Source organism: Solanum pennellii, chromosome 11 (assembly GCF_001406875.1).
Source record: "Solanum pennellii chromosome 11, SPENNV200".
In the NCBI taxonomy this organism is placed as follows: domain Eukaryota; kingdom Viridiplantae; phylum Streptophyta; class Magnoliopsida; order Solanales; family Solanaceae; genus Solanum; species Solanum pennellii.
This window is the reverse complement of record NC_028647.1, coordinates 58,013,330-58,028,869: the sequence shown is the minus strand read 5'-3', so window position 1 is coordinate 58,028,869 and position 15,540 is coordinate 58,013,330. Positions and strand designations below refer to the sequence as shown.

At 31.3% G+C, this 15,540-nt stretch overlaps 2 protein-coding genes across 2 annotated transcripts; one reads left to right on the top strand and one right to left on the bottom strand.

Annotated features, from left to right (window-relative positions):
- Window positions 1-1,303: 1,303 nt before the first annotated feature.
- LOC107003982 lies at window positions 1,304-2,875 on the top strand. Its single transcript, XM_015202207.1, has 4 exons — window positions 1,304-1,615; window positions 1,745-2,111; window positions 2,205-2,425; window positions 2,546-2,875. The coding sequence occupies exons 1-4, from the start codon at window positions 1,304-1,306 to the stop codon at window positions 2,873-2,875; spliced, it is 1,230 nt and encodes a 409-aa protein (XP_015057693.1).
- A 3,837-nt stretch (window positions 2,876-6,712) lies between these two features.
- LOC107003981 (adenylate isopentenyltransferase 5, chloroplastic-like) lies at window positions 6,713-14,525 on the bottom strand. Its single transcript, XM_015202206.1, has 5 exons — window positions 14,360-14,525; window positions 13,954-14,067; window positions 13,729-13,800; window positions 11,545-11,799; window positions 6,713-7,059 (listed from the first exon to the last, which is right to left on the bottom strand). The coding sequence occupies exons 1-5, from the start codon at window positions 14,523-14,525 to the stop codon at window positions 6,713-6,715; spliced, it is 954 nt and encodes a 317-aa protein (XP_015057692.1).
- Window positions 14,526-15,540: the final 1,015 nt, after the last annotated feature.

Sequence of the window (15,540 nt, the reverse complement as noted above, 5' to 3'; positions counted from 1 at the left end):
CAGTAGTGAGTGAATTTTCAGAAGTATTTCCAATCGATTTGTCAGGTATTCCACCAGATCGTGATATTGATTTTTGTATTGATATGGACCCAGGAACTCAGCCTATTTCCATTCCTTCTTATCGTATGGCACCGGCTGAATTGAAAGAGTTGAAGGAGCAGTTACAGGTTTTGTTGAGCAAATGTTTTATTAGACCCAGTGTATCTCCTTGGGGAGATCCATTGTTATTTGTGAAGAAGAAAGATGGACCTATGCGTATGTGTATTGACTATCGACAGTTGAACAAGGTAACCATTAGAAATAAGTACCCGATACCTCGTATTGATGACTTATTTGATCAGGTGCAGGGTGCTTCAGTTTTCTCCAAGATTGATTTGATATCTGGCTATCATCAGCTGAAGGTTAGGACGGACGATATCCATATGACAGCTTTTCGAACACGTTATGGACATTACGAGTTTTTGGTGATGTCTTTTGGATTGACTAATGCCCTTGAAGCTTTTATGGACTTGATGAATGGTGTTTTCAGACCGTATATGGAATCCTTTGTTATTGTCTTCATAGATGATATATTGATACAATCACGCACTAAGGAGGAACATGAACATCATTTGAGGATCGTGCTTGGGATTCTAAAGGAGAAGAAGCTTTATGCAATGTTTTCAAAGTGTGAGTTTTGGCTTAGTTCGGTAGCATTCTTAGGACATGTAGTGTCCAAGGAGGGTATCATGGTAGATCCTGCTTCAGTTACTGAGAGTCGGAGTTTCTTAGGCATTGCAGGTTATTATCGACGATTTGTTGTAGTTTTCTCATCTACACCAGTAACTAGATTGACACACAAGGAGGTGACTTTTCAGTGGTCTGACGAGTGTGAGGTTAGTTTCCAAAAGCTCTAGACTTTATTGACTACTGCTCCGATTTTGACCCTACCCGTAGAGGGAGAGGGTTTGTTGTATATTGTGATGCTTCTCGGATTGGTCTGGGTTGTGTATTGATGCAGAAGGGAAAGATGATAGCTCATGCTTCGAGGCAGTTGAAGTTTCATGAGAAGAACTACCCTATTCATGATTTAGAGTTGGCGGCTGTTGTGTTTGCATTGAAGATTTGGAGGCATTATCTTTATGGTGTGCATTGTGAGGTGTTCACGGATCATCGTAGTCTCCAATATATATTCAATAAGAGAAATCTCAATTTGACGCAGCCGAGATGGTTGGAGTTGCTCATGGACTACGACATGACTATTGTTTATCATCCAGGCAAGGCAAATGTTGTAGCAGATGCTTTGAGTCGAAAGGCGGTAAGTATGGGTAGTCTAGCCATGTTACAGGTTGATGAGCGTCCTTTAGCTAGGGATTTTCAATCCTTGGCCAATAGCTTTGTGAGACTTGATATTTCAGAACCTGGTAAGGTGTTGGGTTATATGGAGGCTAGATCAACCTTGTTGGAGAAGATTCGGGCTCAACAATTTGATGATGGGGATTTATGTAAGATTAGAGACAAGGGGTTAAAAGGAGAAGCCAAGGCTGCAATTCTTGATAATGAGGGAGTTTTGAGGATTAAAGGTCATAGTTGTGTTTCTCGGACCGGTGATATGACTAGATTGATCATGGAGAAGGCCCATAGTTCGAGGTACTCTATTCATCCAAGGGATACTAAGATGTATCATGACTTGAAGAAACATTATTGGTGGTGTCATATGAAGAGGGACATAGTATATTTTGTATCTCGGTGTTTTAATTGTCAGCAAGTGAAGTATGAACACCAAAATCCTGGAGGTATGACTCAGAAGATGCCCATAACTGAGTGGAAGTGGGAGCGGATTGCTATGGACTTTGTGGTAGGGTTGCCACGTACCTTGTGTAAGTTTGATGCCATATGGGTCATCATGGGTCGACTGACTAAGTCTGCACACTTTGTACAAGTTCAAACTACCTATAATTCAGAGAAGTTGGACAAGATATATATTCAAGAGATAGTTCGTTTGCATGGGGTTCCTATATCTATTATTTCAGATTGTGACACCCAATTTACATCTCATTTCTTGCAATCTATGCAGAAGGAGTTGCGCACTCGAGTGGATTTAAGTACAGCCTTTCACCCTCAGAATGATGGTTAGTCTGAACGGACTATTCAGGTTCTTGAGGACATTTTGCGGGCATGTGTGATTGAATTTTGTGGTCACTGGGATCAGTTCTTGCCATTAGCGGAATTTGGTTACAATAATAGTTATTATTCGAGCATTGATATGGCACCATTTGAGGCTTTGTATGGTAGGAGATGTCGATCTCAAATTGGTTGGTTTGGTGCATTTGTGGTTAGACCGTGGGGTACAAATTTTCTGAGGGAGTCGTTGAACAAGGTCAAATTGATCCACAATAGACTTTTCATGGCTCAGAGTAGGCAAAAGAGTTATGAAAATAGAAAGGTTAGTGATTTAGAGTGTATGGTTGGAGAGAGGGTTCTACTTAAGGTTTCACCCATGAAGGGTGTGATGAGATTTGGAAAGAAGGGCAAGTTGAGTCCAAGGTATATTGGTCCTTTCAAGATTGTGGAGCGTATTGGTGAGGTGGCGTATCAGTTGGCTTTGCCACCTGGTTTGTCAGGTATCCATCATGTATTTCATATTCCGATGCTAAAAAAGTATCATCAGGATGGTGCTCATGTGATTCAATGGGATTCAGTGTTACTTGATCAGAATTTGACTATTGAGGAGGAGCCGGTTACCATTTTGGATAGGCAAATTCAAAAGTTGAGGTCAAAAGAGATTGCTTCAGTGAAGGTTCAATGGAAGCATCGTCCAGTTGAGAGGGCTACATGGGAGACCGAGTCAGATATGAGGAATAAATATCCTCAGCTTTTTGAGTGTTCAGGTTAGCTCTTGTTTTTTTCGTTCGAGGACGAACATTTGTTTAAGTGTTAGGTGATGTAACGACCCGCTAGATCGTTTTGAGAACTACGACTATTTTGACTCCTTTAAAAAATTTAAAGGGGTATTTTTACACTATCTGAAGAGTAAGAGTAATTAGTTGATAAAATTTTTAGTGAAGAATTAATATAGTTAATAGTTAGTGGGTCATATTCATAATTCATTTAATATCTTTATACTTGACCCATATATTGATTTAAGTTAGTCGGATTAGTTTATTTGTTATACTTAATTAACATTAGAAAGGCAGAAATAAAAGGGTTAAAAAACTACCTAGGCGGTGTGAATACAGAATGTGAGGGAACCAACCAAATCTTCAGGTAAGAAGCAATTTGAAATATTTCTTGATTGTTATATGAATCATAATGAATGTAAGGTAGATGGAAAGTTGATCCCTTGTTCGTCTATTTATTATTTTAATAAGAAAATTGAGAGGAAAATTAGCAGAGAACGGTGTCTATTTTCTTTGCAATTGCAGTTTGGAGTATGTTGTTTCTGTGATTATTATTAGAAGTTTAGTTGTTACACTTAATGAAGTTGAGGTAAAATATTTAGGGTCATGTGATTGTATTAATAGTAAGAGTGGATGGAAATTTTGTTTAAATTAAAATAATTAAAAAGGGATGAGGAGAAGCATGCTTCGTATGAAAAACTGAGTCAATATGATTGTAGCCATATGTGGTAATGCTCTGACAAAGTTGGAGGAGAATATCATGATCCAATAATTGGAAATCATGTGTCAATGATTGGCATTTGTATAAAATTCTTTAAGATTGGCATATTAAAAAAATGACCTGCAGATGGTCATGTTACAGTGCTCCTGCTTGTCTGCAGTGTACGTTATTACGTTGACCTGCTTAAGCTAATTATCAAATTAGAATTTATATTTTATATATTGAGATTGGTAATTAATTATTAGGTGTTTATTATACGATCTAACATTGAATTTTAGTCCATTTGAAGAGGTTAGAGTTAAGTTCTTGGCTTGAAATTTAGCAAGTATGAAAATTTTTGCACACCAATACATATCAAGATTTAAAGTTTGGTTAGAAATATGAGTGAATTTTAGGGTCTATGATAGACATATAATAATTTGAATGTCTACAAACTCGCTTACTTACGAATATTGCATCATTGGTAAATCGTGAACATTCCAAAACTTTCCGAAAAGTGAAGGAACTATCTTGAGGATTCGTGACACGAGCTCGGCACTTGAGGTATGTTAAGACTTTTTAGACTTGTTGAATGACGTTTACCTGATTAAATATTAAAAATAAAAGTAGACAAAGCGGTAAGGGTGAAAGATGGGGGTCTCGTATCAATTGTGTGATGGGCATTGGTACGAGTACCGGTGTTATAAAACGGAAAGTTACTACAATATAGTTGTGTTCTCTTTATTACACCCGTATAGTTGTGTTCTCTTTATTACATCGTCATCCCCTTATTTTGAAATAATATTATGTACATGCATTGACATGAGATTGGGTATAAGTTGGGCACGTGGAGATCGTCCGTGCTGGGGATGGTGAGATGTTAAGATTGTATTTGGGCACGTAGAGACCGTCCGTACGAAAATTGTTTGATATTATGATAGTGCGTTGAGATCGTCCGCAGAAACACGTGGAGATCGTCTGTGTTGGTATATGGACCTCGCGAGTTCCCCATGGGTCATGAGCTCTTGATGTATTTCCGAGTATTATTATGTAGATACGGTTGAGTGAGTACTGGGTATTCTGAGACATATCATTACATGGTGTCATATTGCATTAAATTTCATCACATCATTCATTCTCGATGATTATGTGTTTTAGTTATTGTTTGGAAAGTACTTGATGTTTGATTACATTTATTGATGAAACTTCAATAGTAAGTGTAATATATATACTTATATATTTTAAGAATTTATGTTTCTTATATAAACTCCCGTCACTATTTCTTCGTTGTCGGTCAATGAGACATACTAGGTACACGTGGTTTCGTACTCATACTACATTTGTTGCACTCTTTGTGGTGCAGATTCTATTCCGAGTAGGAGCCCATATTGAGGAGCAGTTTGAGTCTGAGTTTGGAGTGTGTTGGAGTTGTGGTGATCTTCTTGGCTGTTCCGTGGCCCACACCTCGCTCTATCTTTTACTTATTCTGTTATTCAGTATTCAGACAGGATATCCCTTATGTTAGATTTGTCATTTTAGTTTCAGACTTGCATCGTATTGTAGAAGCTCTTGTACTTATGACACCAATTCTTGGGTAGTATTTTTTTTTAGTTTTACGCATTCATATTATAAGGAACTCAGTATTGGAGATTTGACTTATTGTTGTCTTTTCACTCATTAGTTAGTTAGGTTTGTTAAAATATGTTGGTTAACTTACCTATTGGTTGGGAATATAGGTGCCATCACGACTCATGATTTTTGGGTCGTGACAGATTTTCCCGTTCATATGGCCCCCATTATGAAGATCACTTTCTTCATGTTGAACTCTTCATTGTTGATGAAAGTATTCAATTTATATACACTCAAAAAAATAGTTTATAATAATGAATTCATAAAGTCTGACATTAAAAAATCTTGTAAATATAAAGCAAGTAAATAGAAACCTTGCCTGAATTGGAATATACTATCTAAAAATATAAATTTTTCTTGATAGTGGATGTGGAAAAAAAAAATTACATTCAGCTTTTATAGTAAAATCCTTTTGTGGACTTATTAATTGACATACCAATTTCATAATTACTAATATATTATAGGATAAGAATGACTTTTACAAGTTTATAGATATGTCAACTTGAATTTTAGTAATTATTATTAAATATATTTTAGGATAAAGTTATAGTACATTGCTAGGAGACCACATAGAGCTGGGCTTTTATAGTAAAAATGTGATTTTTTATAGACTTATTAATTAGTAAACCAAATTATATATATATAAATTCATATCTTTTAGAATAACAATAGTTCATTAAAAAATTTAGAAATATGTCACCTTTAATTTTTGCGATTAAGCTTAAATTATTTTAAGATGACGTTTCTACATGTATATTGTTATGAGATCACAAGTAATAACAAAAGGATTGTACAAAGAACTCAATAATATTTCTGACGGAATATATTCAAGTGATAATGCGTCAAATCTTACACTATTCAACAACACATCATTAGTGTTAAGTCTAATTCCATAAGAGGGAAGTGAACGATTATAGATAACTATTTCAATTACGAGTATTTATATTAACATGTGGACCATATAATAATAGATAAGGACTTTATTGAATCAAGCTTCAATCACCGTGATAGAATTAGGTAGAATATATTCATTACCGATAGATTACAAATTTACTATTTAATCTTCTTTGTCTATGTAACATTTTTCAGTATTGAGTTAAGAATTCTATTCTTCAAAATCCTTTTAGGGTGGAATCTTCCGGAACATTAATGGTGATTTATTATTTTATCACTCTATTAGCTGACATTATGAGTGATCTCATGTAATTGTGTCTGTATGTATTTGTATTAATATATATTAAATATAGAAGACTTGGACTTGGACTTGGGGCTTGGGCTTGGATCGAAACTTAAAATAAATATTTCATCTATAAATAAGAATTTTTTAACAGACAAGAGTAACATATATAGAAATAAGGGTCATATCATACATATATATTTGTAATGCGATACAAACTGTACAAAATAGGTCAAAAATAAAAGAGACCAAAATAGAAGATGGCAATAATGACAGTTTATGTACACTCAATAATAATATTGTGATGATCGTTTTTCAGAAATCTCTTCAAATATCTAGGAATGGTTGCAAAACAGTATTCCTCCATGCTTCGTGAAGATCTTCTTCTATATCTTCTTTGGAAACGTCCGTAGCAATAATATGATGCACTGACCACATTTTCTCGCTTATGAATCGTTGAATCTTGTCAAGTTGGTTACAAATTAACATACGAGTATTACGCTTGATACTTGAAATTGAAGCTTGAAGAATCATCTGCTTTGATTCATCATCTCCATCTATATATGTTTCTTCCCTTAAGTATCTGTCCATTTCAGGGACACCGATGGACCGTTGGATTTCTTTGGTGTAATCTGCATCTGGAATTAAAATCTGTCGCACCTCATCCACTAGCCCTGCATGCAACACAAATTTAAAGAAGATTTTTATTTAGTAGAACATATATTTGATAACCAAAAGTATTATTAGGAAATTATATAATAAAAGTTTTTAGCGAGCGGCATGATAGTATATCTTGATTGATACATAAAATAATTACAAAACCTACCTGCTTTGACCATTTGATCAACCCTCAAATCAACTCTAAGGTTCAAGACTGATTGCTCAACATCAATCCAAATAAAGAAACTATCATACTTATATTTGAACATGATCACATGATCTTCTACAAGTTTTTCAATATACGAATTTGACCCTCCAACAATAATTGAAACTCGTTGAGTCTTCAGTATTTTTTCTATATAGCCGACAACTTGCAAACGAAAATCTTGACCTCTGAAGTCTTAATCTGGTTCAATTTCACCTAAGAAAATGTGATCAAATTAACTTTCTCAGGATTGAAAGAAATAATTTTTTAGTAGTAAAGTATATTTTTCACTAGAATCTATAAGGATTAATTAAGTGAATGGTTTTGTTTTAAAAATTAATTACTTATTTTAAATATACTATTTAATTATTACCATTTATATCAACTTTTTTTTTATTTTTCCTTTTTGTGTGTCTCGCTCTTTCTTTGTTTCTTTCTTTCTGCTTTTCTGTGCCTCACTCTCTCTTTTTTTTCTTCTTTGTTTCTTTCCTTCTCCCTTTCTTTCTTTCTTTCTTTTTTACTTTTTTTTGTTGCTCTTTCTCCCTCTCGTACTTTTTTCCCTTTATTTTCGTAGAATAGCCAATAATTCTAGATTGTATAAAACGTGTATCAATAGTTAATTAGACAAGTAATATAATCGTAACAAATGAAGAGGCATGAAAAATTGTAAAATAAATTAAACTTTAATTAAAATGTATTACAGACACATTAAAGTTAAATTATTAAAAGAGAAGTAGTATAATCGTAACAAATAAAGAGGCATAAGAAACTGTAAAATAAATTAAACTTGAATAATAAAAGTATTACAAACATATTAAAGTTGCTTTAATAGAAGAGAATTAAATATGAATGCAAAATGTAGAAAATAAAAGAGCATTCTTTGATCTGCATGTAAACTGAATACAACTTGTATCAATAATGAATTAAACAAGTAACTAATCATAACAAATCAATATATTAATTGCAAAATGAATTAAAAATATAAAAGTGTATTACACAAGTATTAAAGTTGAGGTATAAGATAAATTAAGCATGAACAAAAATGTAACAAATAAAATATTAGACAGTGATTTATAGAGTGAATTCAACTTATATCAATAATGAATTAAACAAGTATCCAATAGGAACAAATAAATTAGGCCGATTAAAAACTGCAAAATGAATTAAAATTATATTAAACTTGTATTTAATGGTATTAAATTTGAATAAAAAGAGAGAATTAAGAATGGATGGAAAACATAACTTTGACTGACAAGACTATGATCTGTAGAGTGAATTAAACTTGTATCAGTAATGAATTAAACAAGTATCCAATAGTAACCAATAATTTAAAAAGTTGTGAAATGAATTAAATTTGCATTAAAATTTTATTACACCGTATTTAAAGTTGAATTAGAAAAGAGAATTAAGAATGAATGGAAAACCTAACTAACGAAGGATATGACGATGATCAATAAACTGATAAGTTATATCAATAATGAATTAAACAAGTATCCAATAGTAACAAATCAATCAAAAAACTTCAAAATGAATTAAATGTGCATTAACATTGCATCATCTAATTCAACTTTAATACAATTGTTCAATCTAATATTCTCCTAATATCAATTGTAAACTTAACCAAACCCTCTTAAAATTGAGATATAAACTCAAAACGACATTTTCAATTATTTGTAGGAACTACCTATTCAAATTTATCACAAATTCGTAAAATTCAATTAATGAATTCAAAATTTGAAACTTTATAATGACCAGCAATGGTAAACTTTCTCTTCTGTTATTTTAAAAATTTGAAATTTCTTCTTAAAAATGTGATTTTTATACAAACTTGCAGGTCTTTTTCCCTCTTTTATCTTGTTTTTGAATAAAAATAGTGACATGGACAAAAACTGATTTGAGGAATGTAGTTATTAGATGAAAAGTTTAAAGAAAAGAACAAGAATTAAAAAGAAAAAAAAGAGGATGAAGATAAATAACACCAGAAAAAGAGAAAAAAAAGTAAAAGAATATAAAAAGAAGAAGAAAGAGATGAAGAAGTAGAAAAGTTAAAAAAAAAAAAAAGAAAGAAAGAGTCGAAGAAGCAGAAGAATAACAAGAAGAAGAGGAAAAAAAGGTTGAGAAATAGGCGAAGACTTTCTTAATTCCAAAAAAATGTTATATTTAGTTAGAAAAATTATATTGACACAAATGGTAAATTTTTTTATAATATAGCATATTTATGTGATTTACCCAATCTATAATTACTACTATAAAATTATCTAGGTAGTCATTTGATATAAGTATTCTTGAGAATAAATATATATACCTTACAAATAGTGTCGTACACCTTGTTTCTCAGTGTGTGTGATCTTGTTTGTTACAATTTCAAGTCCCTTGAAACTTGCATTTTATCCGAGTTGATTATTTCTCCTCGAAAATGAATGGCGAGGTCAACAGAGAGACGGGATTTTCCCGTTCCTGTGGCCCCCATTATGAAGATCACTTTCTTCTTGTTGAACTCTTCATTGTTGATGAAAGTATTCATTTTATCTACACAAAAAAAAATAGTTTAAAATAGTGAATTCATATAGTCAGAAATTAAAAAATCTTGTAAATATAAAGCTAGTAAGTAGAAACCTTTCTTGACTTGGAATATGCTATCTAAAAATACAAAATTTTCTTGATGGTGGATGTGAGAAAAAAAAATTACATTCAGCTTTTATAGTAAAATTATTTTGTGGATTTATTAATTGACATACCAATTTCATAATTACTGATATATTTTAGGATAAGAATGACTTTTAAAAGTTTATAGATATGTCAACTTGAATTTTTGTAATTATCATTAAATATATTTGAGGATAAAGTTATTAGTGTACGTTGTTAGGAGACCACATAGAGCTGGGGTTTTATCGTAAAAATGTGATTTTTAAAGACTTATTTATTAGTAAACCAAATTAAATACATATATATTCATATCTTTTAGAATAAGAATAGTTCATTAAAAAATTTAGAGATATGTCACCTTAAATTTTGGCGATTAAGCTTAACTTATTTAAGGATGACGTTTCTAGATGTATATTGTTATGAGATCACAAGCAGTTACAAAAGGATTGTACAAAGAACTCAATAATATTTCTGACGGAATATATGCGTCAAATCTTACACTATTCAACAACACATCATAAGTGTTAAGTCTAATTCCATAAGAGGGAAGTGAACAATCATTGATAACAATTTCTATTACGAGTATTTATACTAACTTGTGCACCATATAATAATAGATAACAACTTTATTGAATCAAGCTGCAATCACCATGATAGAATTAGGTAGAATATATTCATTACCGATAGATTACAAATTTACTATTTCATCTTCTTTGTCTATGTAACATTTTTCAGTATTGAGTTAAGAATTCTATTCTTCAAAATCCTTTTAGGGTGGAATCTTCTGGAACATTTATGGTGATTTATTATTTTATCACTCTATTAGCTTGACATTATGAGTGATCTCATGTAATTGTGTACGTATGTATATTTATTAATATATATTAAATATATAAGACTTGGACTTGGACTTGGGGCTTGGGCTTGGATTGAAACTTAAAATAAATATTTCATCTATAGATAATAATTTTTTTAAAGACAAGAGTAACATATATAGAAATAAGGGTCATATCATACATATATATTTGTAATGCGCTACAAACTGTACAAAATAAGTCAAAATTAGAAGAGACCAAAACAGAAGATGGCGATAATGACAGTTTATGTACACTGAATACTAACATCGTGATGATCGTTTTTGAGAAATCTTTTCACAATATCTAGGCATAGTTGCAAAAACAGTATTCCTCCATGCTTTGTCAAGATATTCTTCTCTATCTTCTTTGAAAACGTCCGTAGCAATAATATGATGCACTGACCACATTTTCTCGCTTATTAATCGTTAAATCTTGTCAAGTTGGCTACAAATTAACATACGAGTATTACGCTTGATACTTGAAATTGAAGCTTGAAGAATCATCTGCTTTGATTCATCATCTCCGTGTATATTTGTTTCTTCCCTTACATATCTATCCATTTCAGGGACACCGATGGACCGTCATATTTCTTTGGTGTAATCTGCATCTGGAATGAATATCTGTCGCACCTCATCCACTAGCCCTGCATGCAACACAAATTTAAAGAAGATTTTTATTTAGTAGAATATATATTTTATAACCAATAGTATTATTAGGAAAATTATATAAGAAATTATTTTAGCTAGCAGCATGATAGTATATCTTGATTGATACATAAAATAATTACAAACCTACTTTGACCATTTGATCAACCCTCATGTCAACTCTACGGTTCAAGACTGATTGCTCAACATCAATCCAAATAAAGCAACTATCATACTTATATTTGAACATGAACACAGGATCTTCCACAAGTTTTTCGATATACGAATTTGACCCTCCAACAATAATTTGAACACGTTGACTCTTCAGTATTTTTTCTATATAGATGATAGCTTGCAAACAAAAATCTTCAGCTGTGAAGTCTGAATCTGGTTCAAATTCACCTAAGAAAATGTGATCAAATTAACTTTCTCAGAATTGAAAGAAATGATTTTTGAATAGTAAAGTATATTTTTCACTAGAATCTATAATTACTACTATAAAATTATCTAGGTAGTCATTTGCTATAAGTATTCTTGAGAATAAACATATATACCTAACAAATAGTGTTGTACACCTTGTTTCTCAGTGTGTGTGATTTTGTTTGTAACAATCTCAAGTCCCTTGTAAACTTGCATTTAATCTAAGTTGATTATTTCTCCTCGAAAATGGGTGGCAAGGACAACACGGGATTTTCCCATTCCTGTGACCCCCATTATGAAGATCACTTTCTTCTTGTTGAACTCTTCATTGTTGATGAAAGTATTCATTTTATCTACGCACACAAAAAAAATAATTAGTTTATAATAGTGAATTCATAAAGTCAAACATTAAAAAATCTTATAAATATAAAGCTAGTATGTAGAAACCTTGCTTGACTTGAATATACTATCTAAAAATATAAAATTTTCTTGATGGTGGATGTTAAAAAAAAATTACATTCAGCTTTTATAGTAAAATCTTTTTGTGCACTTATTAATTGACATACAAATTTCATAATTACCGAAATATTTTAGGATAAGAATGACTTTCAAAAGATTATAGATATGTCAACTTGATTTTTGGTAATTGTTACTAAATATATTTTAAACTGAAATTATTAGTGTACGTTGTTAGGATACCACATAGAGCTGGGCTTTTATAGTAAAAATGTGATTTTTTATAGACTTATTAATTAGAAAACCAAATCAAATATATATAAATTCATATCTTTTAGCATAAGCATAGTTCATTAAAAAAATTAGAGATATGTCACCTCAAATTTTTGCGATTAAGCTTAAATTATTTTAGGATGACGTTTCTAGATGTATATTGTTATGAGATCACAAGTAGTTACAAAAGGATTGTACAAAGAACTCAATAATATTTCTGACGAAATATATTCAAGTGATAATGCGTCAAATCTTACACTAGTCAACAACACATCATAAGTGTTAAGTCTAATTCCACAAGAGGAAAGTGAAAAATTATCGATAACTATTTCAATTACGAGTATTTATATTAACTTGTGCACCATATAATAATAGATAAGGACTTTATTGAATCAAGCTTCAATCACCGTGATAGAATAGGTAGAATATATTCATTACGGATAGATTACAAATTTACAATTTTATCTTCTTTGTCTATGTAACGTTTTAAAGTATTTAGTTAAGAATTCTATTCTTCAAAATCCTTTTAGGGTGGAATATTCCCGAACATTTATGGTGATTTATTATTTTATCACTCTATTAGCTTGACATTATGAGTGATCTCATATAATTGTGTACGTATGTATTTGTATTAATATATATTAAATATAGAAGACTTGGACTTAGACTTGGGGCTTGGGCTTTGATCGAAACTTAAAATAAATATTTCATCTATAGATAAGATTTTTTTACATACAAGAGTAACATATGTAGAAATAAGGGTCATATCATACATATATATTTGTAATGTGATACAAACTGTACAAAATAGGTCAAAAATAAAAGAGACCAAAACAGAAGATGGCGATATTGACAGTTTATGTACACTCAATATTAATATTGTGATGATCGTTTTTGAGAAATATCTTCACAATATCTAGGAATGGTTGCAAAACAATATTCGTCCATGCTTCGTCAAGATCTTCTTCTCTATCTTCTTTGATAACGTCCGTAGCAATAATATGATGCACTGACAACATTTTTCGCTTATTAATCGTTGAATCTTGTCAAGTTGGTTACAAATTAACATACGAGTATTACACTTGATACTTGAAATTGAAGCTTGAAAAATCATCTGCTTTGATTCATCATCTCCGTCTATATTTATTTCTTCCCTTTAATATCTGTCCATTTCAGGGACACCGATGGACTGTCGGATTTCTTTGGTGTAGACTGCATCTGGAATGAAAATCTGTCGCAACTCATCCGCTAGCCCTGCATGCAACACAACTTTAAAGAATAGTCTTATTAAGTAGAAGATATATTTGATAACCTAAAGTATTATTAAGAAAATTATATAAAAAAAGTTTTTAGCTAGCTGCATGATAGTATATCTTGATTGATACACAAAATAATTACCAAAATTACCTGCTATGACCATTTGATCACCCCTCATGTCAACTCCACGGTTCAAGACTGATTGCTCAACATCAATCCAAATAAAGAAACTATCATACTTATATTTGAACATGAACACAGGATCTTCCACAAGTTTTTAAATATACGAATTTTACCCTCAACCAATAATTGGAACACGTTGAGTCTTCAGTATTTTTTCTATATAGACGACAGTTTGCAAACGAAAATATTGACCTGTGAAGTCTGAATCTAGTTCAATTTCACCTAAGAAAATGTTATCAAATTTACTTTCTCAGAATTGAAAGAAATAATTTTTTAATAGTAAAGTAGATTTTTCACTAGAATCTATAATTACTACTATAAAATTATCTAGGTAGTGATTTGATATAAGTAATCTTGAGTGAAACATATGTACCTAACATATAGTGTTGTACACCTTTTTTCTCAGTGTGTGAGATCTTGTTTGTAACAATCTCAAGTCCCTTGTAAACTTGCATTTTATCCGAGTTTATTATTTCTCCTCGAAAATGTGTGGCAAGGTCAACAGAGAGACGGAATTTTCCCTTTCCTGTGGCCCCCATTATGAAGATCACTTTCTTCTTGTTGAACTCTTCATTTTTTATGAAATTATTCATTTTATCGACACACAAAAATAAAATAATTTGTTTATAATAGTGAGTTCATAAAGTCAGACATTAAAAAATCTTGTAAATATAAAGCTTGTAAGTAGAAACCTTGATTGACTTGGAATATACTATCTAAAAATATAAAATTTTCTTGATGGTGGATGTGAAAAAAAATTACATTCAGCTTTTATAGTAAAATCTTTTTGTGGAGTTATTAATTGATTTACCAATTTCATAATTACTGATATATTTTAGGATAAAGTTATTAGTGTACGTTGCTAGGAGACCACATAGAGCTGGACTTTTATAGTAAAAATGTGATTTTTTATAGACTTCTTAATTAGTAAACCAAATTAAATATATATAAATTCAAATCTTTTAGAATAAGAACAGTTCATTAAGAAATTTAGAGATATGTCACCTTAAATTTTTGCGATTAAGCTTCAATTATTTAAGGATGACGTTTCTAGATGTATATTGTTATGAGATCACAAGTAGTTGCATAAGGATTGTACAAAGAACTCAATAATATTTCTAACGGAATATATTCAAGAGATAATGCGTCAAATCTTACACTATTCAACAACACATCATAAGTGCTAAGTCTAATTCCAAAAGAGGGAAGTGAACAATTATCGGTAACTATTTCAATTAGGAGTATTTATGTTAACTGGTGCACCATATAATAATAGATAAGGAATTTATTGAATAAAGATTCAATCATCGTGATAGAATTAGGTAGAATATATTCATTACCGATAGATTACAAATTTACAATTTTATCTTCTTTGTCTATTTAACATTTTTAAATATTGAGTTAAGAATTATATTCTTCAAAATCCTTTTAGGGTGGAATCTTCCCGAACATTTATTGTAACAACCTGTTTAGTCGTTTTTGAGCAGTAGAGTTTATTTCTGGTAATAACTGTCTGGGTCGACGGATCCCACGACGGACCGTCATGGGCACGAC

What these genes read in the sequence shown, in the direction of transcription:
- LOC107003982 (XM_015202207.1), top strand. Translation starts at nt 1,304, where the DNA reads ATGGGTAGTCTAGCCATGTTACAGGTTGATGAGCGTCCTTTAGCTAGG. An exon ending in CTAGATTGATCATGGAGAAG is followed by an intron (nt 1,616 to 1,744) that starts GCCCATAGTTCG and finishes TTTAATTGTCAG; the next exon opens with CAAGTGAAGTATGAACACCA. An exon ending in CTTTCACCCTCAGAATGATG is followed by an intron (nt 2,112 to 2,204) that starts GTTAGTCTGAAC and finishes TCTTGCCATTAG; the next exon opens with CGGAATTTGGTTACAATAAT.
- LOC107003981 (XM_015202206.1), bottom strand. Translation starts at nt 14,525, where the DNA reads ATGGGGGCCACAGGAAAGGGAAAATTCCGTCTCTCTGTTGACCTTGCC. An exon ending in TGATCAAATGGTCATAGCAG is followed by an intron (nt 13,801 to 13,953) that starts GTAATTTTGGTA and finishes TGTTGCATGCAG; the next exon opens with GGCTAGCGGATGAGTTGCGA. An exon ending in TGATCAAATGGTCAAAGTAG is followed by an intron (nt 7,060 to 11,544) that starts GTTTGTAATTAT and finishes TGTTGCATGCAG; the next exon opens with GGCTAGTGGATGAGGTGCGA.